The sequence below is a fragment of the Heliangelus exortis genome, chromosome 2, assembly GCF_036169615.1.
Source record: "Heliangelus exortis chromosome 2, bHelExo1.hap1, whole genome shotgun sequence".
Taxonomy (NCBI): Eukaryota; Metazoa; Chordata; class Aves; order Apodiformes; family Trochilidae; genus Heliangelus; species Heliangelus exortis.
In genome coordinates, this window is record NC_092423.1 from 99,603,263 (window position 1) to 99,627,194 (window position 23,932).

A 23,932-nucleotide genomic window follows, 5' to 3' on the forward strand; every position below is an offset into this window, starting at 1 on the left:
CAAAGATTGGTAAATCTAACAATGAGAAGTTTAGGTGGTAAAAGGTTTTCTTTCTGAAGATTCTCTTCTGTTGTCTTTCAATGAGAATCTTTAAAAAAAAAAAAAAAATCTGAAGTGATCTCTGATAGGTAAAAATGATAATGGACCAGTTTTCTGTTCCTTTCAATGTTACCTGCTTTAAATGAATGATGTAGAGATGAGGCTTTGACTTAGTATGGGTTTTCTGACCTTGGAAATGGTTTTGGATTTGGGTGTTTTGGGGCTTATTAGGTGTTTATTTTGGGATATAATTCATGTTAGAAAGTTAGTACTTTCTTGCTTTTCTTCAGATAGGTGAATTTTCCTTATCTTTATCCACAAGTAACATTAGAACAACTGATTAGAAGGGTGGTGCTACTGAATGTGTGGTTTTTGTCTTGCAAATGTTAAACCAGTGCATCTGGGCATGGGGGCAGAGAAGATGAAACTAATGTGGAAAAAGAACTTGCTTTGAAAAAAGTGCTGCCTGTTAAGACTTATAAACTTACTGTGTTCCTAACAGCTGCCAAGGTTTTTCCAGCTCTGCTCTGATAATGTGTGGGGAGTTAGGAAAGCCTGTGCTGAATGCTTCATGGCAGTTTCTTGTGCAACATCACAGGAAGTCCGGAGGACAAAGTTGTCAACCCTTTTTATTAATTTGATCAGTGATCCTTCACGATGGGTAAGAATTGCTTTTTATTTCTTGAATAGCTGTCATACTTAAAGGATTCTACTGTGATACTCTGTACAGAACTTCTCCCCATAGGTGTGTAAGACACCTCAAGCAAAATTCTTCTTAGATGACATAGTTTGTCAATGGTTGTAGAGACTCCCTCACATTTTTACAGCAGCATAAGAACTATCAGTGGGATAGCTTTTCTTAACTACTGAGCTGTCTGTGACTTAAAATTGCTGAAAATCATTAACAAAACTGAAAAATTAGATGTGATACATTTGTATTTCTTTAAGTTCCCTACCATTGCCTCATTTTCAGGGGAAGTGGGGTGGTGGTCTTTGATTTTGGTTTGGAGTTTGTTTAGGTTCGGTTTGGATGGCACTTTTTGTGGGTTGTTTTGTTGTTTTGGGGTTTTTTTTTTCCTGATAATCTACTTAACAAGGTTTGAAAGGTTTGTAATTTAGCAGTCTACTTCTGAGAGCCAAAAGATTTTTTGCACAGGAGCATGATCTCTTTTAGCCTCGAAAGTGATGCCAGTTGTAGTCCAGCAGAATTAATCAAGTAATAAAAGTGGAGATACCTAAGATAATTGTTGAGAAGGAGAGAATAAATAGTAGGAGGAAGGATAAGTAAATGAAGAACATAGCCAAAAAGAAAAGGGAAGGAAACACAGAGCTTATAATCAAACTTAGGGTCTGTTCACTACATTTGTTTCCTTTCAGGATGTTAACATTCTCAATTGAGCTTTTAAATTTACCTGCTTCTACTGTCTAAATACTTGACTTTTTTTGGATTGTGGGAAATAGGTGTGTCAACTTAGTTGCCTGTGCTAACTTAGTTACTGTATTAACTGTTTTAACCCTGCTTTTCCTTAGGTTTTTTGTTTTGTTTTTTTTTTTACTTAGCAGTTCTTGTATACAGCTGACTGACTTTTTCCAAACAGGAGCCTCTGATGTTACTTTCCTCAGTAGGCTTAAGACCATTTCAGTTCCTAGTAACAGACATTTATGTTTTATAGAACAGCAAGCTTTATAATTTTTTTTTTCTTTCCCCACTTTGGACCCTTTCCACTAGGTCCGTCAGGCTGCTTTTCAGTCTCTGGGGCCTTTCATATCAACTTTTGCTAATCCATCCAGCAGTGGCCAGTACTTTAAAGAAGAAGATGGTAAAAATGCTGAAGATTGTGGTTCTGCACAGGAAAACGGGTAAAGAACTTGCTGAATCTAAAAATTATTATGTCCTTGTTTTTCTTCTGTATGAACTGCAAATTAAGAAAATTAACTTTCCTGTATAAATTGAGTATTAGTCTTGGTAAATGGAAAGGTCTGGAAGTGTTCATGTTATTTAACAGGCTACCAGGATTTTCATTTATTTACTAAAAATACGTGACTGTTCATTAACTTAGGATACCGTGTGGAGGCCGGTAACTGGTCACATATCTTAGGGGTCAATATTTGGTCCATTCCTGTTTAACATCCTCATTAATGATCTGGATGGTGGAGCAGGGTTTACCCTAGCAAGTTTGCTAAGGACAGAAAACTGGAAGGACTGTCTGATGTGTAAGAGGATGATGCTGCCATCCAGAGGGGCCTCACTATACTGGAGAAATGGGCTGCCAGGAACCTCGTGAGGTTCAACAAGAAGTGCAGAGCACGGAGGGAGGAAAAATGCCACACAGCAGTACTTTCTGGGCTCAGATTGGATTTGGCATGGCTTTGCAGAAAAGCCCCTAAAGCTCATGGAGAACATCAGGTTGATCATGAGGTAGCAATGTGCCCTTGCAGTAAAGGCCAGTGGTATCCTGCATTAGAATGAGTGTTGCCTGCAGGTCTGGGCAGGTCATCTTTCCCCTGTGCTCCGCACTGGTGAGGCCACATCTGGTCTGCTGGGTCCACTTCTGGGCTCCCTGTTATCAAATATGTATCAGACATACTGGAGAGGGTCCAGTCAAGGGCCACAGAGATGGTGAGGGGACTTTGATGAACAGAGACAGAGAGCTGAGAGTGCTCAGTATAGAGAAGGCTCAGGGGGATCTCATCAATTTATATTAATACCTGAAGGAATGGTGGAAAGAGGATGGAGCCAGGCTCTTTCCAGTAGTGCTCAGTGACAGGACTGGAGGCAATGAGCACAACCTAAAACACAGAAGGTTCCCTCTGACCATCAGGAAACACTTTTTTTTTTTTTTATTACTGTGAGGGTGATCAAGCACTGACACAGGTTTTTCATGGAGGCTGTGGAGTCTCCATCCTTGAAGATACTCAAGTTATCTGGACAAGGTCCTGGACAACTGGATAATGCTTGAACAGGGGCATTGGCCCAGATGACTTCCAGGAGTCCCTTCCAATCTCAACCATTCTGTGATTATGATGTATTTTGCTATGTTGTATGTAAAGCTAGTTTGAGAAATAGGAAGATGATAGCATATATGTGAATTTCTAAGACCATATGTTTGCAACAAGTATATTTTGGTTTTTAAATGTTCATTTGCTTTGGCACTTAACAGTGAACAAGTCAGGACTACAGAAGATGACATAACAGTGGGTGAGCACAACAGGACAGAGGATCTGTCTTCACATGTTGATAATGATGATTTTGCAACAAAACTTGAAAATGCCATGGAAGATCAAAACAGAGTGTCAAATAACTCCCAGAGGGAAAGTGATTTCCAGACTGAGTCATCCTTCCGTTGCACTTTGTCTTCAGAATCTTGTGGGGAAATGGCTGAGGAGAACGAGCGAAGTTCTCATTGCTGTACAGCAGGTCTGCATAAGACTGGGCTGAATTCACAGGAAGCATCTCTTTCAGAGCAGGAATTGTACAACTCTTTCCATTTCTGGAGGACTCCACTTCCAGAAATAGATATTGACTTTGAGCTTCAGCAAACGTCTGAGATAATGCTTGATAGAGAAGTTCAGGAACTCACTATGCCAGTGTCTCCAAACATTCCCATGGCAACAAGGAAAGAGTTGGAAGAAATGATCGAAAATTTGGAACCCCACATAGATGATCCAGATGTAAAAGGTATAGTAGAGATACTGAAGTGTTTTTAATCTTTGGAGTTATGCATGTGTTGCTTTAGCAGTTTAGGCTTTAATTTTTCAGTTGTTTTAAAAAAGTGAGAAGTGGTACTTTATCCTGGTCCTCAAAGAGACTGTATCTATTTTTAATCAATTGTGAAAATTGGTGGTGAACTAAAAGGGAACTTGCCATCTGTGTAAAGATGTTTAAAGGTAGTATGATTCCTTCCATAAACTCAATACACATGTAGTTAGCAGTGTAAACTTCTGACTGCCTGTTTTGACAGTATAATCAAATAGATGGCTCAATGGCATAAGCAGTTGGCCAGGAATTTAATTTATACATAGCACACATGCAAAGTAAGAATGCAGATTAAGATTACTTTTTTTTTAAATACTGATGTGTGATAAGTGGTTTTGTAGTTTTTGTTTTATAAATATCTGTTTTACTTTTAATCATTTAGTCTTCTCCATTTTTCGGAAGGTCTTTGTTATTGCAGTTTCACATTGTCTTCTGAAGTGTGTGAAGTTGCTTGTGTCAAACTGAGGATTGATCCAAACTGAATTCTTGAAGTGAATGCACATCCTTCATTTTTAAAGCTCTTGAAGGGTGGAGAACAGTTTCATAAGTATGACTGTTTGGAGAATAAGCACCTCATGACCCTTAGGGCTGAAAAGACTTGGCTATTTCATGCATACCAACTGGAGACATATTTCTTTTGGTATTCATATGCTGAATATATTCTAAGGCACATCAATCTTGAACATTAGTCAAGAAATCCAAAAGTACCACTGAAGAAGAAGCTGTGCTATTCTGGGGCTGAAGAATCCCTCGGGGGAAAGTTGACCTTTAGACCAGAAAAAGTAGGAAGTAAAAAGATGGGCAAGTTGGGAGTGCTTTCAACTTTTTTTGTTGTTATTGTTAGTGGGCTTACATGCTAATAACTATATTTTGGGCTGCTTCTATTTAATTTGCTGCTTTGAGAATGCTTTGGAAAGGGATATGAGTAAAATCTCAGCCTTGCTAATGAACTGTCTTCTTATAACCCATCTCTGAAGCCCACTGTTAAAACTTGCACTGCTGTTTGTTTCATAAAACCTTGCTCTGTTCAGTTACAGAACATCTTAAACACTTTTAATGAGGACTTATGTAGGCAAATATTTATGCATCCAGAATTGTCCTGTGTTACAGGGTTGTTTCTGCTGTGTGTTCATGTCTTGTTTCAGAGCAGGGGCTTTTTTGTAGCTCTTGTGACTGGGTGTCCAGAGGTTTTCTGTGTACTTGTTGACTAGCACTGGTACACTTCAGTAGAGTAAAACTTACTAGGTTGTCAACACCATGGGTTCCCAGTGCCTACAAGCTAGGAAAAATTTGAACCAGGGTTACCAGTGTCATTTAGTCACTAATTTGGGGGTGAGGTGGGTGGTATTAATTATTCAGTCACTTTTGTATTCCGTTCAGTGCCTGTGACATGGTCAAGGCTGTGTAGTGAAGCCCTGTGAAGCACACCTTCTAAACCTTGTACTCCTTTTTCCTCTTACCCTTACTCTTGTTAGTAAGTCTAAATACTCCAGAAGCTGGAATTTAACAACATACTTGTTGGTTTGGTAATGTTGCTGTTTTAGTTTTGCTCAAAGTGCACTGAAAGATAAGGAAATTGAGACCAAAAGTGGTCTAATAGTATTCATTTTGCATGCTTGTCTCAAACACTAAAGTGTGCATAGAAGTGGTAGGTATCCAGACTCTTGAGTAGTACCAAGTCTTTGTATAGCTGAGTTAATGCCTATGCTTTGGACCTTACACTCCATAAATTGTGACAAGAGGGATGTAGACTCCCTTTGGGGCTGATTCAGAAGATCAGAGACCCCAGTGCCTCTTTTCTCATGGTAATACCAAGAATAATGCTTCCATCTTTACCATCTAAACCTATTGTTGCTAAATGATGGTATAAATATTCAGCCCAAAGGCTGTCTTAATTTGTTATTTTCAGAGAAACTTCTTCATTTCAGAGATAATCTTGTCTCCAGCATAGAAGTGTCAAAACAGCCTTAAAGCCAAGCAGTGCTTGCTGTCTTTCCCCCTGCCTTGCAAGACTAGCTAGCCATGATGTTTTGATGAATCTAGTACTGTGAGTGGGCTGATTCTTGGCAGCAAAAACTGAACAAACTAGGAATTTTTTTTTTTCTCTCTTTCTTTCTTCCTCTTTCTTTTTAAATCCCTGTGCCCTTTTTCTTGCACTTATTTTCTTCATTGGTTTGCTGTCAGCCCAGTCCTGGATTCCTGCTTCCATGCTGTGCTCCTGTTTTTATTGCTGTATTCCCAGCCAAGGGATGGGGGTGGAAGATGCTGTGCTCTCTGTGGTGGGTAAGCAGAGGCCTGCCATACTGGAGAGCTCCCATATGTACACATCCTTTGATTTCTGTAGCAAATGGGGCAAGCATCCTAGAGACATCACAAGATGAAGTGGGGATGAGTTAGCAAAATTGTAGCTTCACAGTGAGGTTCTAGTATGATGTTATGCATATGTCAATAAGGTTAAGTTGTTCAGACAGCCTTAACTCTGGCTGTACCTAGTCTCTCAGTGCTTGACTCTGAGACTTTATCATCTTTCTTTAGATGTGTTTTGTTTTGGAGAATATTTTCTAAACTTAGAAGAAAATTAAGACCGTGTTGGCTAGGATCGTTGGCACAGTGTCTTTGAAAGCTCTTAAGATCACACTGAATTTTTGTTATTTGTCTCTGCAGAATACCTGGTGATGGTGGTAAGGTGGTACCCTTCATGGTATAATCAGTGAAGGCTCATGATTTCTTTTTTGCTAGTTAGTTTCAGAGCCAGTCCCTGACAGCTGGGGCAGGTGTGGAGATTTAGTATTGGAGTTCAACTGGAAATGATTCTTTCTGAGTCAGAAGTTGTTCTGTTTGTCTTTTGGCTTTTTTTTTTTTTTTTTTTTACTTGTTTGTGGGTGGATTTTTTTACCCTGCGTTTTCACTTTGTATGCATCCATAGCAACTGCTATACCCTTGTACCCATATCCTCTCCCTCCATGTAGATTTTGTCTTGTATTTGCTTTATTTTCATTTCTCCTCCTTTCTGGAGGAGAACTTTACTTTTTTACTTTTACTGGCCTCTACTTCACATGTCTCACCTTACCCTTCTATATTGTGTGAGGTGCTTCTTCCTTCACCTGGCTTCATTATAGCACATTAGAACACGTAGAGCTTCATTAGAACACAGCTTTTATCTAAGAAGTACTTCAGCACACCACAGCAAATTGAAGGGAAAGGCAGTGCAATGCAGAGTACAGTATGTTTAGTGCATACCCCAATCTTCCCCATGTCTTGTCTGCAAAGCACTAACAGGTTTCTGTCCACATACACAGAAGTAACTTTTGGTGATGGTGGTTTTGTTTGTTTTGGAGGAGTTAGATTTGTAACTTGACTGTTTTCTGTGTTTCTCTAGTGCACCCTCCCTATCATCAGAGCAACTTCCATTTCAAATTTCAAATCCTTGCTTCAAGGCATGGAGGCTGATAAGATCTCTAGCAAATACAATTTTTAACAGCGACCAGCAATGACCATAGAACATATTTTTCTGTAATCTCATTCTCAGAAAGGTGTGAACTACTTTAACTGAATTTCACTCCCAAAACTTTACCTTGAGGCATTCTTGCCAGAACTAGATTGTTGCTGAAGTGATAAATCTGAGTAATAGGTAGCTGAGCCATCAGCAACTGAGATAAAGACAAGCTAGCTTCTCACTGACAAGCTTTACAGGCTAGCAGAGCTACACAAGATATTCAAAGTTAACCAGTTGTTTGTAATCTCCTGTTAATAGAACTTTCCAATCCACTGGCCACACATCCTGAGGATCTCTGACTGAGAGATGGAAACCTGTGCACTCCTCTGAAATATGCTTTATTACCATGACCTTTATTCAGGTCACTTTTTTCCAGCTCCCTGAGGCTGCTGCCATCTTCACTCACTTCAGAGGTTGCTTTTCTTTCCACAGATGTTTTTCTTTTTCTTCCCAGGGGCACTTTGTTCAGCTTTATTTATTTCCTTAAATTCTGCCTAGAAAGTGCTAAATCATGTCATGTCAGCTTTTAATAATATTTGAGAAGGAGAGAGAGCCTGATTTGCAGGTTACTGGGCCTGAATGTGTCTTATGGTAGTTACAGGCTTTGTGAAATGGAGACCTAATAGGGATAAACCATCCCAAATGTGGGGTCACTTGATCCTGTTCCATTATAGAAACAATGTTTATAATCTAGGCTGGTAGTGCTGCCACAGTAAAAGACCAAAATATATTGTTCATGGAAGAGTAGGTGAGGAGGAAGTGGAGAAGACACTTGTAATTAAGTTTTAATTGCTTGCATCACTGTACCAATTAATACAGCTTGTAAATTTTGCTTCTGAGTAAGAAGTGAGGGTAAGGAAAGCAGATCCTTCAGAAAAAAGGAAGGGAAAGTGCCACTTAGAAATACTGATGTCTTCTAGCGAAACATCAGGAGAAGCAGAAAACAACAATGAAGCATTTTGGAAGGACAAACTCCTAAAGACCAGGAAATTTAATAAGGCTGGGTAAAATGTGGTTTTGAACCTAAAGGTTGTGCCAGTTAATGCAGGGCACAGGTACAGTAACCAAGAGTAATTCCTTGCTGAAAAGCACTTCTCACCTGAAATGAGAAGCAAAAGCCAAAGAATAAGATCCTGTGAACATTGATTTTATTTTTTGTTTTTACTAAGTTGTTATGCATGAAACTGGCTTTTACACTCCAATTTTTCTGAAGCTAATTGTACAAGTTAGTTAGCCAGTGGAGTCCCTTCTAGCCTTCCTTCCAAAACCTTGCTTCCCATGAGCACCAAGACATTTCTCTGTGTCAAGTGTGAGGGGGTGAACTTTATCCTTTACTTGTACTTCTAATGTTTTTCTGGAAAACATTTCCTGTCTTTATGGTGTAGAAAAGCGAGGAGTTGGGGAGGAGCAGCAGCCATCTCAGTCAAGAGGATGTCAGCACACATCTTGGACTGAGTCTGTGTATGATGGAATTAGGGAGGGATGTGCCCTGGCACCTGAGCTCCTGGGTGGTGAAGACAACTCTTGAGAATGCTGTCTCAGCTATCAGTATCTTCCACCTAGAGCTGTGCACATACTTATTTGCACATCCACTTAGACTGGGACTTTAAGATGTTTACAGGCTTCAGATCATTCACCTTCCAGTGAATGACAGCCTTGGTGGCAGGACCTATGGAGAAGCACTCAAAGAAGAAAGAAGGCACTTGCCTGTCCATAAAATCCTTGGGAGTTTGCCTGTCCCATCCTTCATTCACAGGCCTTGGGATTGTAGAATTGGCAAGAAGCTGAGATATCCATTGGTGCCATATCTCCTCTGGGGCAGGCAGAGGAAACCAGGATACATGTGATCTCCATTCCTTTAATTCCCGAAGCAAGGGTGATCCGGGCATGCAGGGGGGATATTATGTCTTGGAAAATTCCTAATTACTATTGTAGATACCTTCACTCTTGTTACTAGGAGTAATCTTTGGAGCTCAGTGTGGATGTTTCAGTAAACACATATTGGGTGTTGAAGCAGTATGTGTTACCTAGTCAGGGTAGGCTTTCTTGACTTTTAAGTGAAAATAAGAGGAGTGTACGAGTTGCCCTTCATGAAAGAAGTCTTCATGAAGATGTCTCCTCGATGTATAGCAGGATATAATTACTTTTTACTTTCTTGTTTGATTTCTCTAAATGAGAATAAACTGGAAATCAGGCACGCCTTTCTTGCCCTAGCAGATGCTCTGAAATGAGCACCTATTTTGCATACCTTTTGGGTTGATTAATTTAATTTAAGTGTTAGAGGAATTTACTAACCTTGATCTTGTTTATTCTCATGGACCTTAAAATACTGAGGGTTTTTTTTAATTGTTAATGAGGTAACAATTGATGAGTCATAGCAAGCTTTTGTTAATATTGCAAATTGTAAAATTAATTTTGTGTTATGTATCTAATATATATATTTTATATATAGAAACTGTATTTTCTAACATTGTGTGGTTTATAGTGGAAGTATTAGTATGATGCTGGTTTTCTTTTAAGTTTCTAACTTGCTGTATATTTTCCTGTTGGGATGAGTAATAGTATATACAGCAAGAGCACCTTTTGGTTATTTTGTCAGAAATCTGGTACAGTTCTGGAGCTAGCATTGCATATTGTACAGAATTATCTTTACTCCTGCTCATCAGACTCCACCTAGAAGCTTGTTTTCCAATTTTTTCTAGCTAAGATTGTGCTGAGGTATGATTTTTATCCAACAATGTGTTGGATATCTCTTTCTTCTATGTACAAATGAGTCCTGGGTTTTTTGTGTAATTCTTGTTAACCCTGTCAAAAAGCCAGAGGAAGAAATTCAGATTCTGTAGTTTGGGATTAAACAGCCCCATGGGATTAAAAACAAGGATATGATTTGACATTTAATTTCGCAATGAGAGTTTAAGAAACCGTGGAAAAGCCAAAGTATCCGAGGAATTGAGCTTCTTTAATTTGATGGATCAGGAGATTATTCGTTACCTTCTTGGAAAACAGAGGAGAAAGGCAAAGTAGATCAGTCTGCACTGAATTTGGTGTCACTTGCAGCTAAGACTGCCACTGATACATGATCTGCTTAGGTCAGACTATATGCAAGGAACATTGCTCAACAAAGCTCTTTTAAATTAGCTGTAAGCAGAGAGATGGAAAGCAGAGCAGTCTTAGAACTGCTGGATCTTTTTCAAGAATGGATGGCAGAGTGTGAACTGCTAGTCCTTTCTTCTGATTAATAAGAGGACATCAAACAGTGCAACCTTCAGTATTTGTTTGGAGGGTGCAAGAAAGCTAAGGTCCTGTCCAGAAAAGATGTACGGGGGTCGAGCATCTCTCTATAAAAAACTCTGCATCAGAGTTGCTATAAAAACATAAGAATTTATTGACTGTATACTGAGAGAGACAGCCTCTTGGAACCAAAATCCTTTTTCTATGAATAAACCTACTCTCAACTTCTGTTTGAAGTACTTTTCCCTTCTCTCTCTTATCCCCATCTACCACAAAAGGCCCAGTCAGTAAGTTAGTATTTATGTGCTCTTCTGTCCCAAATATAACTTGCACCATTAATATCTACCGAAATTCTTAAAGAACTGAATAACAGCAGTGTCTTACTCCTCCTGGGTGTTTTTTGCTTTAAATACAAAACTGAACTAGAATATAGAGTGGTTGAACATGCTAGGGAAAGAATGGTGTGTTGAGCTGCCTTGCCTTTTATGCAAATTACCCCCAGTTTGGGATTTACTAACAATAATTTTAAATTTGTACCTTCCCCATAGTTTTTCCACCATCCTTCAATTAGTCACTGTCTAAAAGCTGGTTTGTGGACTTGCTCTAAAGGTGTATTGCAGTTCAGTCTCATGCATTTCTTTTTCATGTGCTGCAGCACAAGTGGAGGTGTTGTCTGCTGCACTGAGAGCATCCAGTTTGGACCCTCAAGAAGAGACAATGGCCAGCAAGGCAACAGACTCCGAGACTGAAATAACCATCAATGACCAACAGAGTTTTAAACCTATACTGAGTGATATTGTGCCTTTAATTGGTGACACTGGTGAGGTAAGAAGTGAGATTTTGACTCTATTTTTTCCCTATTAGGATTTCCAGGGCTCCATAAATAGAGCTGTATTTTGCATTTGTGTAATAATTTCAGCCAAGTGCTCCCTACTTTTGGGTAGTGTGGCATTTGGTTTTGTTGGCTGGGATTGAAGAGTTAGCTACATAAATAAAGAGTCCTGTTGGGTGCCTTTGTTTTTGCCAATTCTCTTCTTGTCCGTGTAAATTCTTGAAATTGTTTCTGTTAAAATCTGTTGTGTCTGTCACATTTTAGGATGTTTTAATGCTACTGCAGTTTATTACTGTGAAACTGCCTTCACTAACAAGTGAATCCTCTTCTCCTGTGCCCCTGTCCCCCCCTCCCTCAGTCTGGAGAAAGAGATGTTTTGTTCCTTGTGCTCCATGACAAAATGCTTTACAGTAGTTTACTGGCCTGCATAAACAAAAGTTCAGGACCTTCAGTCTAGGATGTTGTATGGACTTGCTGAGAGACAAAGTGGGTTCTACCAGTCAGTCCAGTGTTAAAGGTTTTTTCACTTACTTCTTCAGCACCCCACTACTGCCCCGTGCCCCTCTGAAGTCTGTAGTATTTGGTACTATTATCTGTTCTGCACTGTGTATTAGGCTAGACCCACTATGTAGTGCCACAAGGTCTGGTGGTATTAAAAGCTATAGCTATGTAGGAAAAAATGCTTCATAAAACCACAGCAAGTGATTTGTTCGAATCATAGTGCTTACATGGTATTTTCACATGAAATTTTGATGAATGTCTGAAAAGTCTAGGAGTTGACATCAGTCCAGTGCAAACATATTCAGCCTTCTTTAATTAGAGCACTGTTTCTAGTTGACATTTAACTTTTCACCTAAGATGTAGGACTATCATGTAGCCTGAAAACATTTGGGGAGTGGAGGAATGTGACATTTCCTTGGATACTGCTGTGTGTACACAATCATAATGGAACACTAAAAATGTGGTTGGTTGGTTTCAGAAAAACAACCTGCCCCCAGTTCCTAATGTCAAGCTATATATGTTGCTTTTCTCTAATACTAACCTGCAAAATTCCTGTAAATGTATCCTCTGCCCTTCTAATTTTTGGGGGTGATGAGGGTGGTGTCTGGTCAGAGGGATCTGTTCTGCATTTTATTTCTTTAGAGTACAATGCTGGCAGAAAGTTTAAGAACCTATTATGTTGCTGGTATATGTTGGTTTTGCATGTTTCATTTTTACTCTTTAAAAGGATGCTTTTAAATCTGGCAGTTCTGTGTTTGTTACTGGCACTGAATCAAGTCCTCATTTTACAAGTTAAAGGATATTATAAAGGTGACCTAGAATTTGGGAATCACCTGTGATCTGCTGAGCAAATGGACTGTTGCCCCTAGAAGTGAAAAGAGCTCTTAGTGATGTTTTTCTTGTGGTTTTTTGGGGTTTTTTTGGTTTGTTTTGGGTTGTTTTTAGTTTTTTGTGGGGTTTTTTTTTGGGGGGGGTGTGGTAGATTTTTTTCTGGTTTGTTCTGGGTTGTTTTTTTTTTAAGTTTCAGCATAGCAAGGTATCAGTAGGGTACTGGACACTTCAGAAAAATCAGGCTATAGCATTTTGTATCTGAAAGCAGTCTTCACAGTTCTGCACACGTACACAAAGCAAAATCACACTTCACTTGTCCTTCTGCAGCTGCTTCAGCACCTGAAGGAGTTCATTTTACATGTTAAAGAGATATTTTCTATTCAAGTGAAAATAAATGTTTTAATAAAGTGAAAAGATAAAATTTCAGGCTATAGATGAAGCTTGGTATGGGAGTCCTTTTTGAGGGGAGGTAGAGGGAGAAGGAAAAGAGTTTTCTTATCCCTTCCTGACACAAGTACCTCTCTTTAAGAAGAGGGTGAATGCCAAGAGGGGGCTGGACCCTTGAGACTGACTCTCCGTGTTTGGGCGAGCTGCCCTGTCAGAAAATGCCAGCACCACTTGCACTGTGGGCTTTGTGTGCAAGGTCCTCTCAAACCAGGACACCGTGGCACAGAGCAGAGGTCTGTGGAGGAGAGGCACAGAGCTCTTGTTACACTGTAGCTAAAGAAACCTCTCTAAAGAGATTGTAAGGCCATGACAAAGTTTTTGCACCTCAGAAATGATGGTCCACCAGTTCGGTACACAAGAAGTTTTCTGGCTAAATCCTGCTGAATTTTTATGTCTTGGCCCTCTGCAATGCTTGCTTCAGTGTGTGCTTGTTACATGGAAAAAGTACAGATGGAACTTCATCTGCAGGAATAGAAATACTGCACTGACTTAAATATTGGCTGATGCTGTGGTTCTTCTGTACTGAAGCTCTTCCATTATGGCATGCATATATGACTTGAAAAATGGGTGGGTAAAAATGTTCCCATCTGTGAAACCTTTCATATATTTAGTTGTTCAGCTTAGTTCAGTCAATAAAGTATTATTTTTGTCTTTCTTTTTATATATATACTTAGCCTTTTAGAGCTGAGGTAGCAGAGACTGTGAGATGGAGACTTTTCATTTTTAATGTAGGAGAATGACTATGCTTTGATCCCGTGTGCCTGGGCAACTCATGGAAAGTGCTGTGTCTAGCTTGTGCTGGCTGCCCCATAATTTCCTGATTTGATAGAGGTCAAAGCCAGTGACTTTGTGGCAATGCTGAAACTTACCTCTTTTTATGGAGGGAAAAAACCCAACAACACTAAAAAAGGACTGAAGAATTGGCTGGCAAACTAAAATCCTGCAGAGATGGTTTTCAGAGCCTCTGGAAGCTTTATGGTTGGGAGTTGTATACTACTGAATATATTTAGTTATGGAGGCACATTGTGCATCAGTTCTTTCCTTGGCTGTTTAACACCTCCATGCTGCTGCTTGATGAGCCTGGCTGGGGACTTGGGCTGCTGTGCCAATGAGGCACAAGTGCCTCTTCCTGCTCTTTAGCACCTGTAATTATACCTCAGCAACTAAACATACAGCTCAATGCTTAAATGAAAGCAAGTCATGGGAGAGGATAAAAGCAACTGTCTGAAGTCAAACCAAGGAAGACAGATGGTATCCTGGAGGCTTTTTTGAAGAAGTTCATAGTTTGTTTGAAAATTTGTATTGTCAACCTGATCTGAACAGCTGATAGAGTAGGTGTGTTCTCAGTGCTTGTGTTAACCCTAGGAGCTTACCCTGCAGCACCTCATATCTAGTAAAAATACCTCTGTCCTGATCTGCTTTTCAAATACTCATCACAGGTGTCTTGAAATTCATGGCTGATTGTGCAAAGTCCATTGTGTTTGGGGAACTTTGCTGGTATCGAAAGTCACAGTGCATCCCCACAGCAGCACAGTTTATATGAGCATACCAAGCCTCTGCTGCTCAGTAGAGTTCTGAAACAGTCTCAGTCCTTATGCTTAAGGCTCAGTTATGTAGCCAGGATGCTTGAATGATTTGTAATAATTATTTTAATAGAACTGCTGAGAAGAGTGATGCCAGTGTCAGCATCTGTGGTCCCTTAGGACTCCATGTTAGAAGGTGAAGCTCATCTGTTGAGAAGATTACAGAATTATCATCTCTAGGGAAGAAGCAACAACCTAAGTCTCATCAGTTTGTGCTTTTGAGTGTGAGGATGGCTTTGTTTTGACCTTTTTCCAGCACAAATCCGAAGCAACAAGTCCAACAACGTGACCCATCTGTTAGTTACATTTTCCTTAATAATACAGTCTCAAAGATTTTCAGTTCTCTGATTTTCATTCTTAAAAAACAAAATGGAGCATAAACAGAGGACCCTGTGTTTGAGACTCAAAGCATTTATTTTATAGAGCTTTTGATTTCTGGATGTAGCGAAATTGTATTTGATATTAAAACATCTATTCCTTTAATCTAAGAGGAAAAAAAAAAAAGACCCTGAGGTGAGGACAGCACTTCTTGATGTTGCTGTTTGTTTTGTGTTCAATCCTTGAATGTATTTCATGTGACTTTTTTTTTCATAGAGTATGGATTCTACACTTCACTACATTCATAATGATTCAGATTTGAGCACAAACAGTAGTTTCAGCCCTGAAGAAGAAAGAAAATCCAAAGTACAGGTAAATGATAATGACTTCTGGTTTTCATACATGTATCAGATAAGTGGAATTTTTTTAATGTATATGGGGATTTCTTTTATGCATTTCATTCAGTCATTTCTGATGTAGTGTAGTTTCCATCAGATATATATATATATATATCTAAGATGACAGCATTTTTTGACATAACAGTTCCCATAGACCTCCAGGCTTGATTTTGTTTGGTCTTATTTTCTATGGCAACTGTCCTGCAATGGAAATCAGGTTATTGACAAAGTAAGATTTTTTGTTAAATGTTTTCATAGAATCAGCCAGGTTGGAAAGGACCTCTGAGATCATCAAGTCCAACCCTTTATCCACTACCACTGTGGTTACCAGACCATGGCACTGAGTGCCACATCAGTCTCTTCTTAAAAACCTTCAGGGATGGAGAATCCACCACCTCCCTGGGCAGCCCATTCCAATGTCTGGAATTCCAATGTTTTGAGTGGAACTGCACCCACCTCATGACAGCTTTTTGCAGAAAATTTGTGAAAGTATTTCATTAACTCAGACTGTCTCCATTGGTTGTTACGTAGTTCAGTATTAAGTGTGCCACCCTGCCCCAGCTTGGTTCCTTGAGTGGGAACATCAGATTTTCTTGCTGTGAGCTAAAGCATTCAGCAGCTCTGTTGCACCTCCTGTGCATCCCCTCTGGGTAGTCAGTGATTAAACTGACAACAGCTGAAGCAAAGATAGCATTGAAGCCAGTGCAACATGGTTTTCACAAAATTTTAGTTTAGGTACTTTAATTTTTCAGTGGAGTGAAGGAGTGGTCTTTATCAGAGATCTTTTGGTCTCTGGAGAAGCCTTTTCCTTCCTGATGACTAGAGAGTTTGGAAACACTATTGAAAACACAGTCATCTACCTGCTCCCCTTCCTAACCTTCTCAAGGTATTTTAATTTTGTTTTCCCCACCTCCCCAAGATTTTGAGAGGAACTGGAAAATTATTTTTGAGCAAATCTCATCACTTGTTATTCTACCTCTTTTTATGAATGAATTTAGAGGGCTAATTTGCATGACCTTCAAGCCTGAATGTTTGTAGAAGAGCTGAATGTAGTCTCTGAAGTTCCCAGTCTGCCTAATGATCCACCTGCTCATCTGTAACATTGGTCTCTAGCTTTTCAAATAGCCTCCAGTGATATTGTTTCTTTGGAACTTTTTGGTGGAACTAAAACACAAAACATTTGCATTCATATCAAGAGATTGTAATTAAATAATATTCTGTAGCTGTGGGGGGGAGGGGAAATGTTCTTCTGACGCGTGCTCTGGCATTTTAGTAAAACTTGGAGGATTTATTGAAAACTGTATAAACACTCTACCCTTTTCTTTCTGTAGGATGTTGTACCTCAAGCCTTGCTGGATCAATATTTATCAATGACTGATCCATCCCGTGCACAAACAGTTGATACTGAGATTGCTAAACACTGTGCTTACAGCCTCCCAGGTGTGGCACTTACATTAGGCAGGCAGAACTGGCACTGTTTGAAAGATACCTATGAGACGCTGGCATCAGACATGCAGGTAAGCTCAAGGAGCTCTGACAGGGAATCTGATCCTGTACCACGTGAGAAGGGCTAATCTCAACTTTTGGGATGATTTCTCTTGCTTCCTGGGTGTGGGGGTGCTCTGCTTCTTAGGCAGAGCTTTAGGTTGCTGGTATTAGTTACTCATACAATGACTGTAACTGTGATGTTGTCTCAAAGGAAGCTGGGTGTGTGTAGTGCTCAGATAGTAAGGAAATGGGGCAATCAGAATGGGAAGTAGATCTCCAGTGGGAAGGTGAGGAAGGGCCTCTGATTTCCTCTGCTTGCTTGAGATCTTCTGGCAGTGCTGGGGATTCTCATAGGTATGGGAATTTGGGCTGGGGTGCTGTGCATGAGCAGACATGTGCCCCTGCAGGCAATGTCTGGAGCTCTGTGAGTCAGTCTCACACCAGGCCTTTTGGTGCTGCATCCAGTTAGTCATAAGGGAATAACATCACTATCACTATGCAGTGTTGCCATTTTAAAAACAAACACTGGAAATAGCAGCATTTTCCTTGTCAGGTGTTAAGGAGGTGGTTTTATACATTTTACTGTTGGTTTACAGTTGTTTCACAGTCCTCTCTTATTTCCTTTTTTGGAGATGTTCTCTTTTTATTTTTTTTAAAGTATTCTCGGATTGCTTTGCCTCTCTTGAACTTGCTGCTTGCCATGTCAGAGCAGCAGTTCACAGTGATAATGCAGTGAGTAATTTTATACATGGCTATTGCTCATATTTTCCTAATTCTCTTGCAGCTCTTGAAAACAACCAGCTAATAAATTTAAAACATAAGTAAAAAGAAACTACCTTGTATTCAGAACTGTCCAGGGTTTATTGCCAGTCTAATCTGAATTAAGATTGAATAACCAAACGAGTAAAAGAACAGTAAGCATGCTAATTGGAAAGTACTGGCTAAAGAATAGATGCTATTTTATTTTAGAAGGCTTATTTGAAATAGTTACTCCATTAAAACAGTTCCCTCTCAGTTGAGGGTGAATTAAAAGCTCTACTGGTCCTTGGACTGCTGGGCATTCAGCACGGGTGAAACTTTACCTGTTATGGAAACAGCTGAAATATTGTGGGATATAGATCTTGTTCTGTTTTGTAAATAAAACAAATGAAACAATAGTAGCATGGAACTAATTTACCCAAAAGAATTCAAAGGAAAGAATAACATGTGGAAGAGCACTAATGTCAGTGCTGTGAATGAATACTGTTTTCTTTCTCAAAACAAACAAAATATTTTCACTGCTTTTATTTGCCTAGTTTCTTGATATTAAGGAGAAGAAAAAGTAACCTCGTCATTTGTTCTCTCTCGTATTTTTTTCTTTTTCTCCTAAATTTCCAATTTAATTTTCAATTGCTACATGAGGCAGTGTTGAATGTATTTTTAAATACTGTAGCAGTTCAGCTTGGATACTGACCCTCAAGTTAAAATAGAGCACTTGAGATGATACATCATTGCAATTAATTTATTTCTATGCTTATTTGACAGTGGAAAGTTCGCCGGACACTAGCATTTTCTATACATGAACTTGCTGTCATCCTTGGAGACCAGCTTACAGCTGGGGATTTAGTTCCTGTCTTCAATGGCTTTTTAAAAGACCTAGATGAAGTCAGGATAGGTGTGCTTAAACACTTGCATGACTTTCTGAAGGTAGGTCTGTGTTCAGCCCTGGTCAGGTGGATTTGTGTATTTTGATTCGATTCTTTGTACACACTGGTTTGTTAACATAACACTGGTGTAACTCTTTCTAGAAATCCCTACAGTCTGTTGAATATGAGTGTTTTTGCAGGGGTTCTGTCTCCCTGATACATTCTTCTCCCTGAGTAGCCTGGTTTGTGCATGATTATTTAATATGTGCCAGTGGATAGTATCAAGTTTTGTATTTTTTTATTTGAGGGCACTAACCTCTCTATGAAGCTTGCTTCTCAAATTTATTTAGGACTTTTTCTGTAACTGCCTTTATTTTTTGGAGCTGAAAGATACAAATTATAAAACCTTTAAAATCAGTGCCATCTTTACTGCTTAGGTCTCTTATTTCTTAGAGTAAAAGAAATAAGACTCTAGATCAGATCTTGCTTTCAGTAGTGCCCTTTGAGATTTTGCAGACTTAAGCATAAGATTTAGCTTAAGAAAACTATCCTACTGGTAAAGTTTGGGTTTTTTTTTTAAATAAAAGCAAGTGTTTCACTATATTTTAAAGCTCTTCTTCTATCTGCTGATTGTTTCCCACATGCAAGTTTTTATTTGTTTATATTTACTGTTGCAGCTTCTACATCTTGACAAAAGACGAGAGTATCTTTATCAGCTTCAGGAATTCCTTGTGACTGATAACAGCAGGAACTGGCGTTTCCGTGCTGAGCTGGCTGAGTATGTTGTTTGCTGGATGTTTGTTGTTATGGATAACTAAAATGTTAAAATTGTGTTTTATTTTACAGTGTCATTTTAAAATTAATTTAGTAGTGAATAGTTCTTATCCTCTTCCACTTGTCCCCCTTGCTTAAAAATCCCCAGTAGCTATATATCACTTATAATAGTTGGAACTTGAATGCCTTTTTCCATCACTGTATGTTGAAAACATTACTCTTCCATAAAAAAAAGATGCTTCCAAAAGAGAAGACTACATCTGGTTCCTTTTGAAGTTGATAGAAGTGTTCTAGCAACCTGATTTGAGATTGCTGCATTTGATGAGTAGGCTGAACTTCATGAAAGAGAGGAGATAAGACCTTGAGGGGAGTAAAGAAAGTGAGTACTAGAGTAGTGACCTTGGACTTCATCTGAGCAGACTTTGGCTTTTTTATGGAACTGCTCGGTGTGCTTCTGTAAGAAGCAGCTCTGAGGGCACAAGTTGCTCAGGAAAGCTGCAGAGGAAGTGGCTTATGAAATTCAGCAAGGGAGAGATGCCAAGCGGGAAGGAATAGCCTCTGACAGTGGGACAGACTGAGCTCTGCTGGAAAGGCTCAGACTGTTGTGGAGAACAGTGAGCTAAACCTGAGCCAGCAGTGTGTCCCTGGCAGCAGAGTCCTGGGCCATGTCACCAGGAGCACAGTCCTGTATTCAGGGAACAGATCAGCCCCCCCAAAGTCAGAACTCATTAGATCTCATCAGGAGTAACCCATCTCTACCAAAATAGGAAAGATGCTGATGAACTGGAGCAGGTTCAGTAGAAGGCCACCAAGTTCATCAAGGTTGCAGCACTTAGAGGAGAGGCTGTGCTACCAGGGCTTCTCTAGCAGGAGTGATGAAATGAACATGTAGTAATGACTGATTACAGTGTATCTTTTGAGTTATATTTTGAGAAGACATGGTTTAACAACTGATCATGGTGTCCTGATGTTTTTGCTACATTTAAGTGTTGTTTTAATTTAGTAACAACAAATCACTTACCAGTTAATGCTGGTATGGAGACATTCAGTCATCTGCTTCAAAAATGTCAGGCCACTTCTTCTGACACTTCTGCCATTCATGACACATAGGAGTGTCTGCAGACTGATGAGATCTTAATCAACATGTTACAAATTGAAGCAGAGTGCAGTTTTCCAATATATTCTGACCTAGAGAAAGTTTATTGATTTGATAAATATGTGACAGAGGATACTTCTCAGCCTAAGTCAGGGTAGTTGCACTGTAGCTGTACATGTGGTGTATGTGTAAAATATCTTTATTATATGTTCAAATATACATGAACACTGTGGTGTCATTCACAACTGGATTGCTGTAGCTGGTATCAGGATCCCTGCCTTGTAAATGCAGTCCTGGTTCCCCTGCTTCTCCCCTAGTTTTTCATTCTTGGAGCTGACACAGGATTTTGCCATTACTGTGAGTAAATGGCAACTTGGCATTTGCAGGTGATCCACAGTCAAGCCGATGGCACTGAAAAACAGAAGATTTTACTTTTCAGTAACTTTACTGTGGTCATATTGCATATTTGGCATGTGTTGTCATAGAATCACAGAATTGGCTGGGTTGGAAGGGACCTCAGAGATCATCAAGTCCAACCCTTGATCCACTGCCGCTGCAGTTACCAGACCATGGCACTGAGTGCCACATCCAGTCTCTTTTTAAATATCTCCAGGGATGGAGAACCCACCACTTCCCTGGGCAGCCCATATAATGGATCATATTCAGTTAAAGCTACCTTTATCCTTATTCTAATGTACTCTGGTGGCTCTTCTCTCTTGCAGACAGCTGATCTTGCTTCTGGATCTCTACAGTGCCAGAGACATCTATGACTACTTGCGCCCCATCGCTTTCAGCCTCTGTGCAGACAAAGTGTCTTCCGTCCGTTGGATCTCTTACAAGCTGGTAAAGCAATCTAAGTACATTCAGCATTTCAAACTTTAGAGGTTTGGTGGTCAGAAGCAATTTTTGTACTTTTTTTCTTTTTTCTTGAAGGTTAGTGAAATGGTAAAAAAGCTGTACATGGCGTCAACATCAACCTTTGTGGTAGACCTTATGAATGAACTTGTTGAAAAGTTCTGTAGGTGCCCCAAATGGTCTGGTCGGCAAACTTTTGTCTTTATTTGCCAGGTAAAGTCTTTTTGTACATCTTGTTGCTTTTGGAAGGGTGGTGGTGATAAGAGGGGATAAATAGATGAAACTCTTCAGCTGTCTAAAGACACTGTTGTAATAAATATTTAAGAACCTTGTTTCCAAGTGAATAGGTTTCATGGCTGCTTTCTTCAGTGTTGTTTCACAGATGAATTCAAATGCAACTTTAGCTTAGCATAATAACATCAGGTTGTCAGATCTGATGTTGAGTATGAAACATGTGGCAAAAGAGTCCCTGAATTAGGAAGCTGCTTTGTTACTCAACATAATGTGAGATTTTTATAATATACAGTAGCAGTCTGCCACTTTCCTGATTAGCTTTTAGAAATCATGTGTGAGGAGTTACCTGTACCTCCTGGTGCAGCTTGGTCAAACCCAACATATTCTCAGCAAAATTAATTTAAGAGTTGCAACAAGCTGAAGTCCCAAAAAAATGGTCAAATTTGGAGTCTGTAGCAGAGGTGCCAATATGACTGGGAGCCAATATGACTGCTGCCTAAGTGGCACAGTTCTTTGAAGTATTTGGAGAAATGTGAGCTTTGAGCTTATTTAGGGAAACATGTTTGAGTACAATATGTTTATTTGGGTGGAGTATTCTTGTCTTAATATAGTACCTAGTTAAAACAAAGATTAAATCAATTTTTGAAAGATTTGGGAATGTATTTTACTTTTCTTTCCTGTTTGAAAATTATACAGTGAATTAAAAAAAACCCAACAACAAAACAAAAACCCCACAATGAAATAACACAATAAAAATTAAGAACTTGCCAGGCTTCATGCAAAATAAAGTGGGCTTCAAATTGAGCCTGAATATTCTCAACCCTAACATGCTTCATTGTGTATGACTTCGTGCTAGAAAGTATTTTAGTTTATTTTAAAACTTTGTGGATATACCTACTGTATTCATGCTACGAGGGTAATAAGATCTGACAGCTCTGATTATGTGTTGGGATTTTATCCTCACTGTGCTGAAAACTATTGAAATTGCTTCTGTCTTTTTGCCAGACTATCAGTGAAGATGACTGCCTGCCCATGGACCAGTTTGCTGTGCATCTGTTGCCACACTTATTACTCTTGGCATCTGACAGGGTTCCAAATGTTCGAGTCCTGCTGGCAAAAACTTTAAAGCAAACTCTTTTAGAGAAAGGTGAGTGCTCAGAAAGAGCTGCAGTGGGCTGACTGGGTATTTCTTTGTCCCTCCACTTTGGTACAGTCAGCTGGGAAAGAAGAAACAACTTCAGATGTTGGCTGCCCTTGCTTTTACCATCTTGGTGTGGAATGTGATGGAATTTGGCTGAGATAAAACCATGGACTTTGTTGTAGTAGACAGAGCCACTGTTGTGTGATGCTCAGGAAATAAGAGTTCTTGCTTGTATGCCAGCCTGTTGTTTTGGTACCATTTTCTCTGAATGAGATAGGATATGGAGGTGTCATCAGGACACAGAAAACACAAATGAAGAACTAGGAACTGTGAATTGTTGAGCAATTCACAAATTGTTGAGCAGTGCCTTTTGTTTTTTTTAAAAAAAATCTGATGTTCTGTGTAATAAGGTTAGATAAAAGCAGATATAGAAATCCACCATACATTTCCTCACTGGAGGAGAAGAGATGGCTGTTTTGGTGTGGTTTTTTGGTTGTTTTTTTTTTTTTTTTTTTTTCTATGGTAGCTGTGGGAAGAAAGTTTTCCTGAAGTGACTCCAGAGAAACCAGGCATGCAACTTTCAAGTTGCAGACTTTGCTTAGGAAAGCATCCCCAATGCACAGCAGATACCAGAGGAGTCAGCAGTGCTCAGATCCCAAATCACTGTAAAGGAAAAAAGCATTAGAAATCCTTTGCTGTTTTGTAAACCAGCAGTGCCTTCACTTGGAGTATTTCATCAAGTCCTGGTCAGTTGCTTCCTCAAAACCACAGACTGGCTTGAGGACTGCTGCTTCTAGCATATAAAGTTTGAAGAAAGCACTGGGCAATACAAAGGATGCCAACAGAGTGAGAATTAGGCTAATGCCAGCTACTTTGTGCTTGCTGGGGACACAGGGTAAGCATCTGCAGACAGTTAACATGGATCTGTGCAGTGATGTGCTCTCGTTTATCCTCCTAACTGTGCCAAGGCTGCCACTGCTTTTCCTCTTACTGTGTAGGTATTGGTATTTTTTGTTGTTGTTGTCCTGGTTATTTTTGTGTTCCCTGCTGGAATGGTGAATCTCCATTCTGCATCTCCACTGTGTAAGCTTACAATAAAGTTAGTCCCTGCTAGGGGCCCGTTAGGGATGGTGGGTAGGCAATAAAAGGCAGATTTAAACAAAAAATAATTTCAGAAGTTTTAAACCTCAGCTCTAAGTTGCCTTCCTATGAGCTGTTTGTAGTTGTGCTGCTTTTATGCACCTTGTGTTATGGATCTCATGAAAACAATTGGAACAGTTCCAACA

General features: G+C 39.5%; 1 protein-coding gene across 8 annotated transcripts in view; it reads left to right on the forward strand.

The window, feature by feature from the left end:
* PPP4R1 (protein phosphatase 4 regulatory subunit 1) overlaps nt 1-23,932 on the forward strand; it is a 64,172-nt gene that overhangs the window by 38,678 nt on the left and 1,562 nt on the right. For all 8 annotated transcript variants that reach the window (XM_071737154.1, XM_071737156.1, XM_071737151.1 and 5 more), the window contains 11 exons: nt 542-700; nt 1,769-1,899; nt 3,201-3,718; nt 11,179-11,348; nt 15,312-15,407; nt 16,765-16,950; nt 18,446-18,607; nt 19,224-19,324; nt 21,139-21,259; nt 21,350-21,484; nt 22,511-22,652. In XM_071737154.1, the coding sequence (XP_071593255.1) occupies nt 542-700; nt 1,769-1,899; nt 3,201-3,718; nt 11,179-11,348; nt 15,312-15,407; nt 16,765-16,950; nt 18,446-18,607; nt 19,224-19,324; nt 21,139-21,259; nt 21,350-21,484; nt 22,511-22,652 (1,921 nt within the window). The remainder of the gene's footprint in view (nt 1-541; nt 701-1,768; nt 1,900-3,200; nt 3,719-11,178; nt 11,349-15,311; nt 15,408-16,764; nt 16,951-18,445; nt 18,608-19,223; nt 19,325-21,138; nt 21,260-21,349; nt 21,485-22,510; nt 22,653-23,932) is intronic.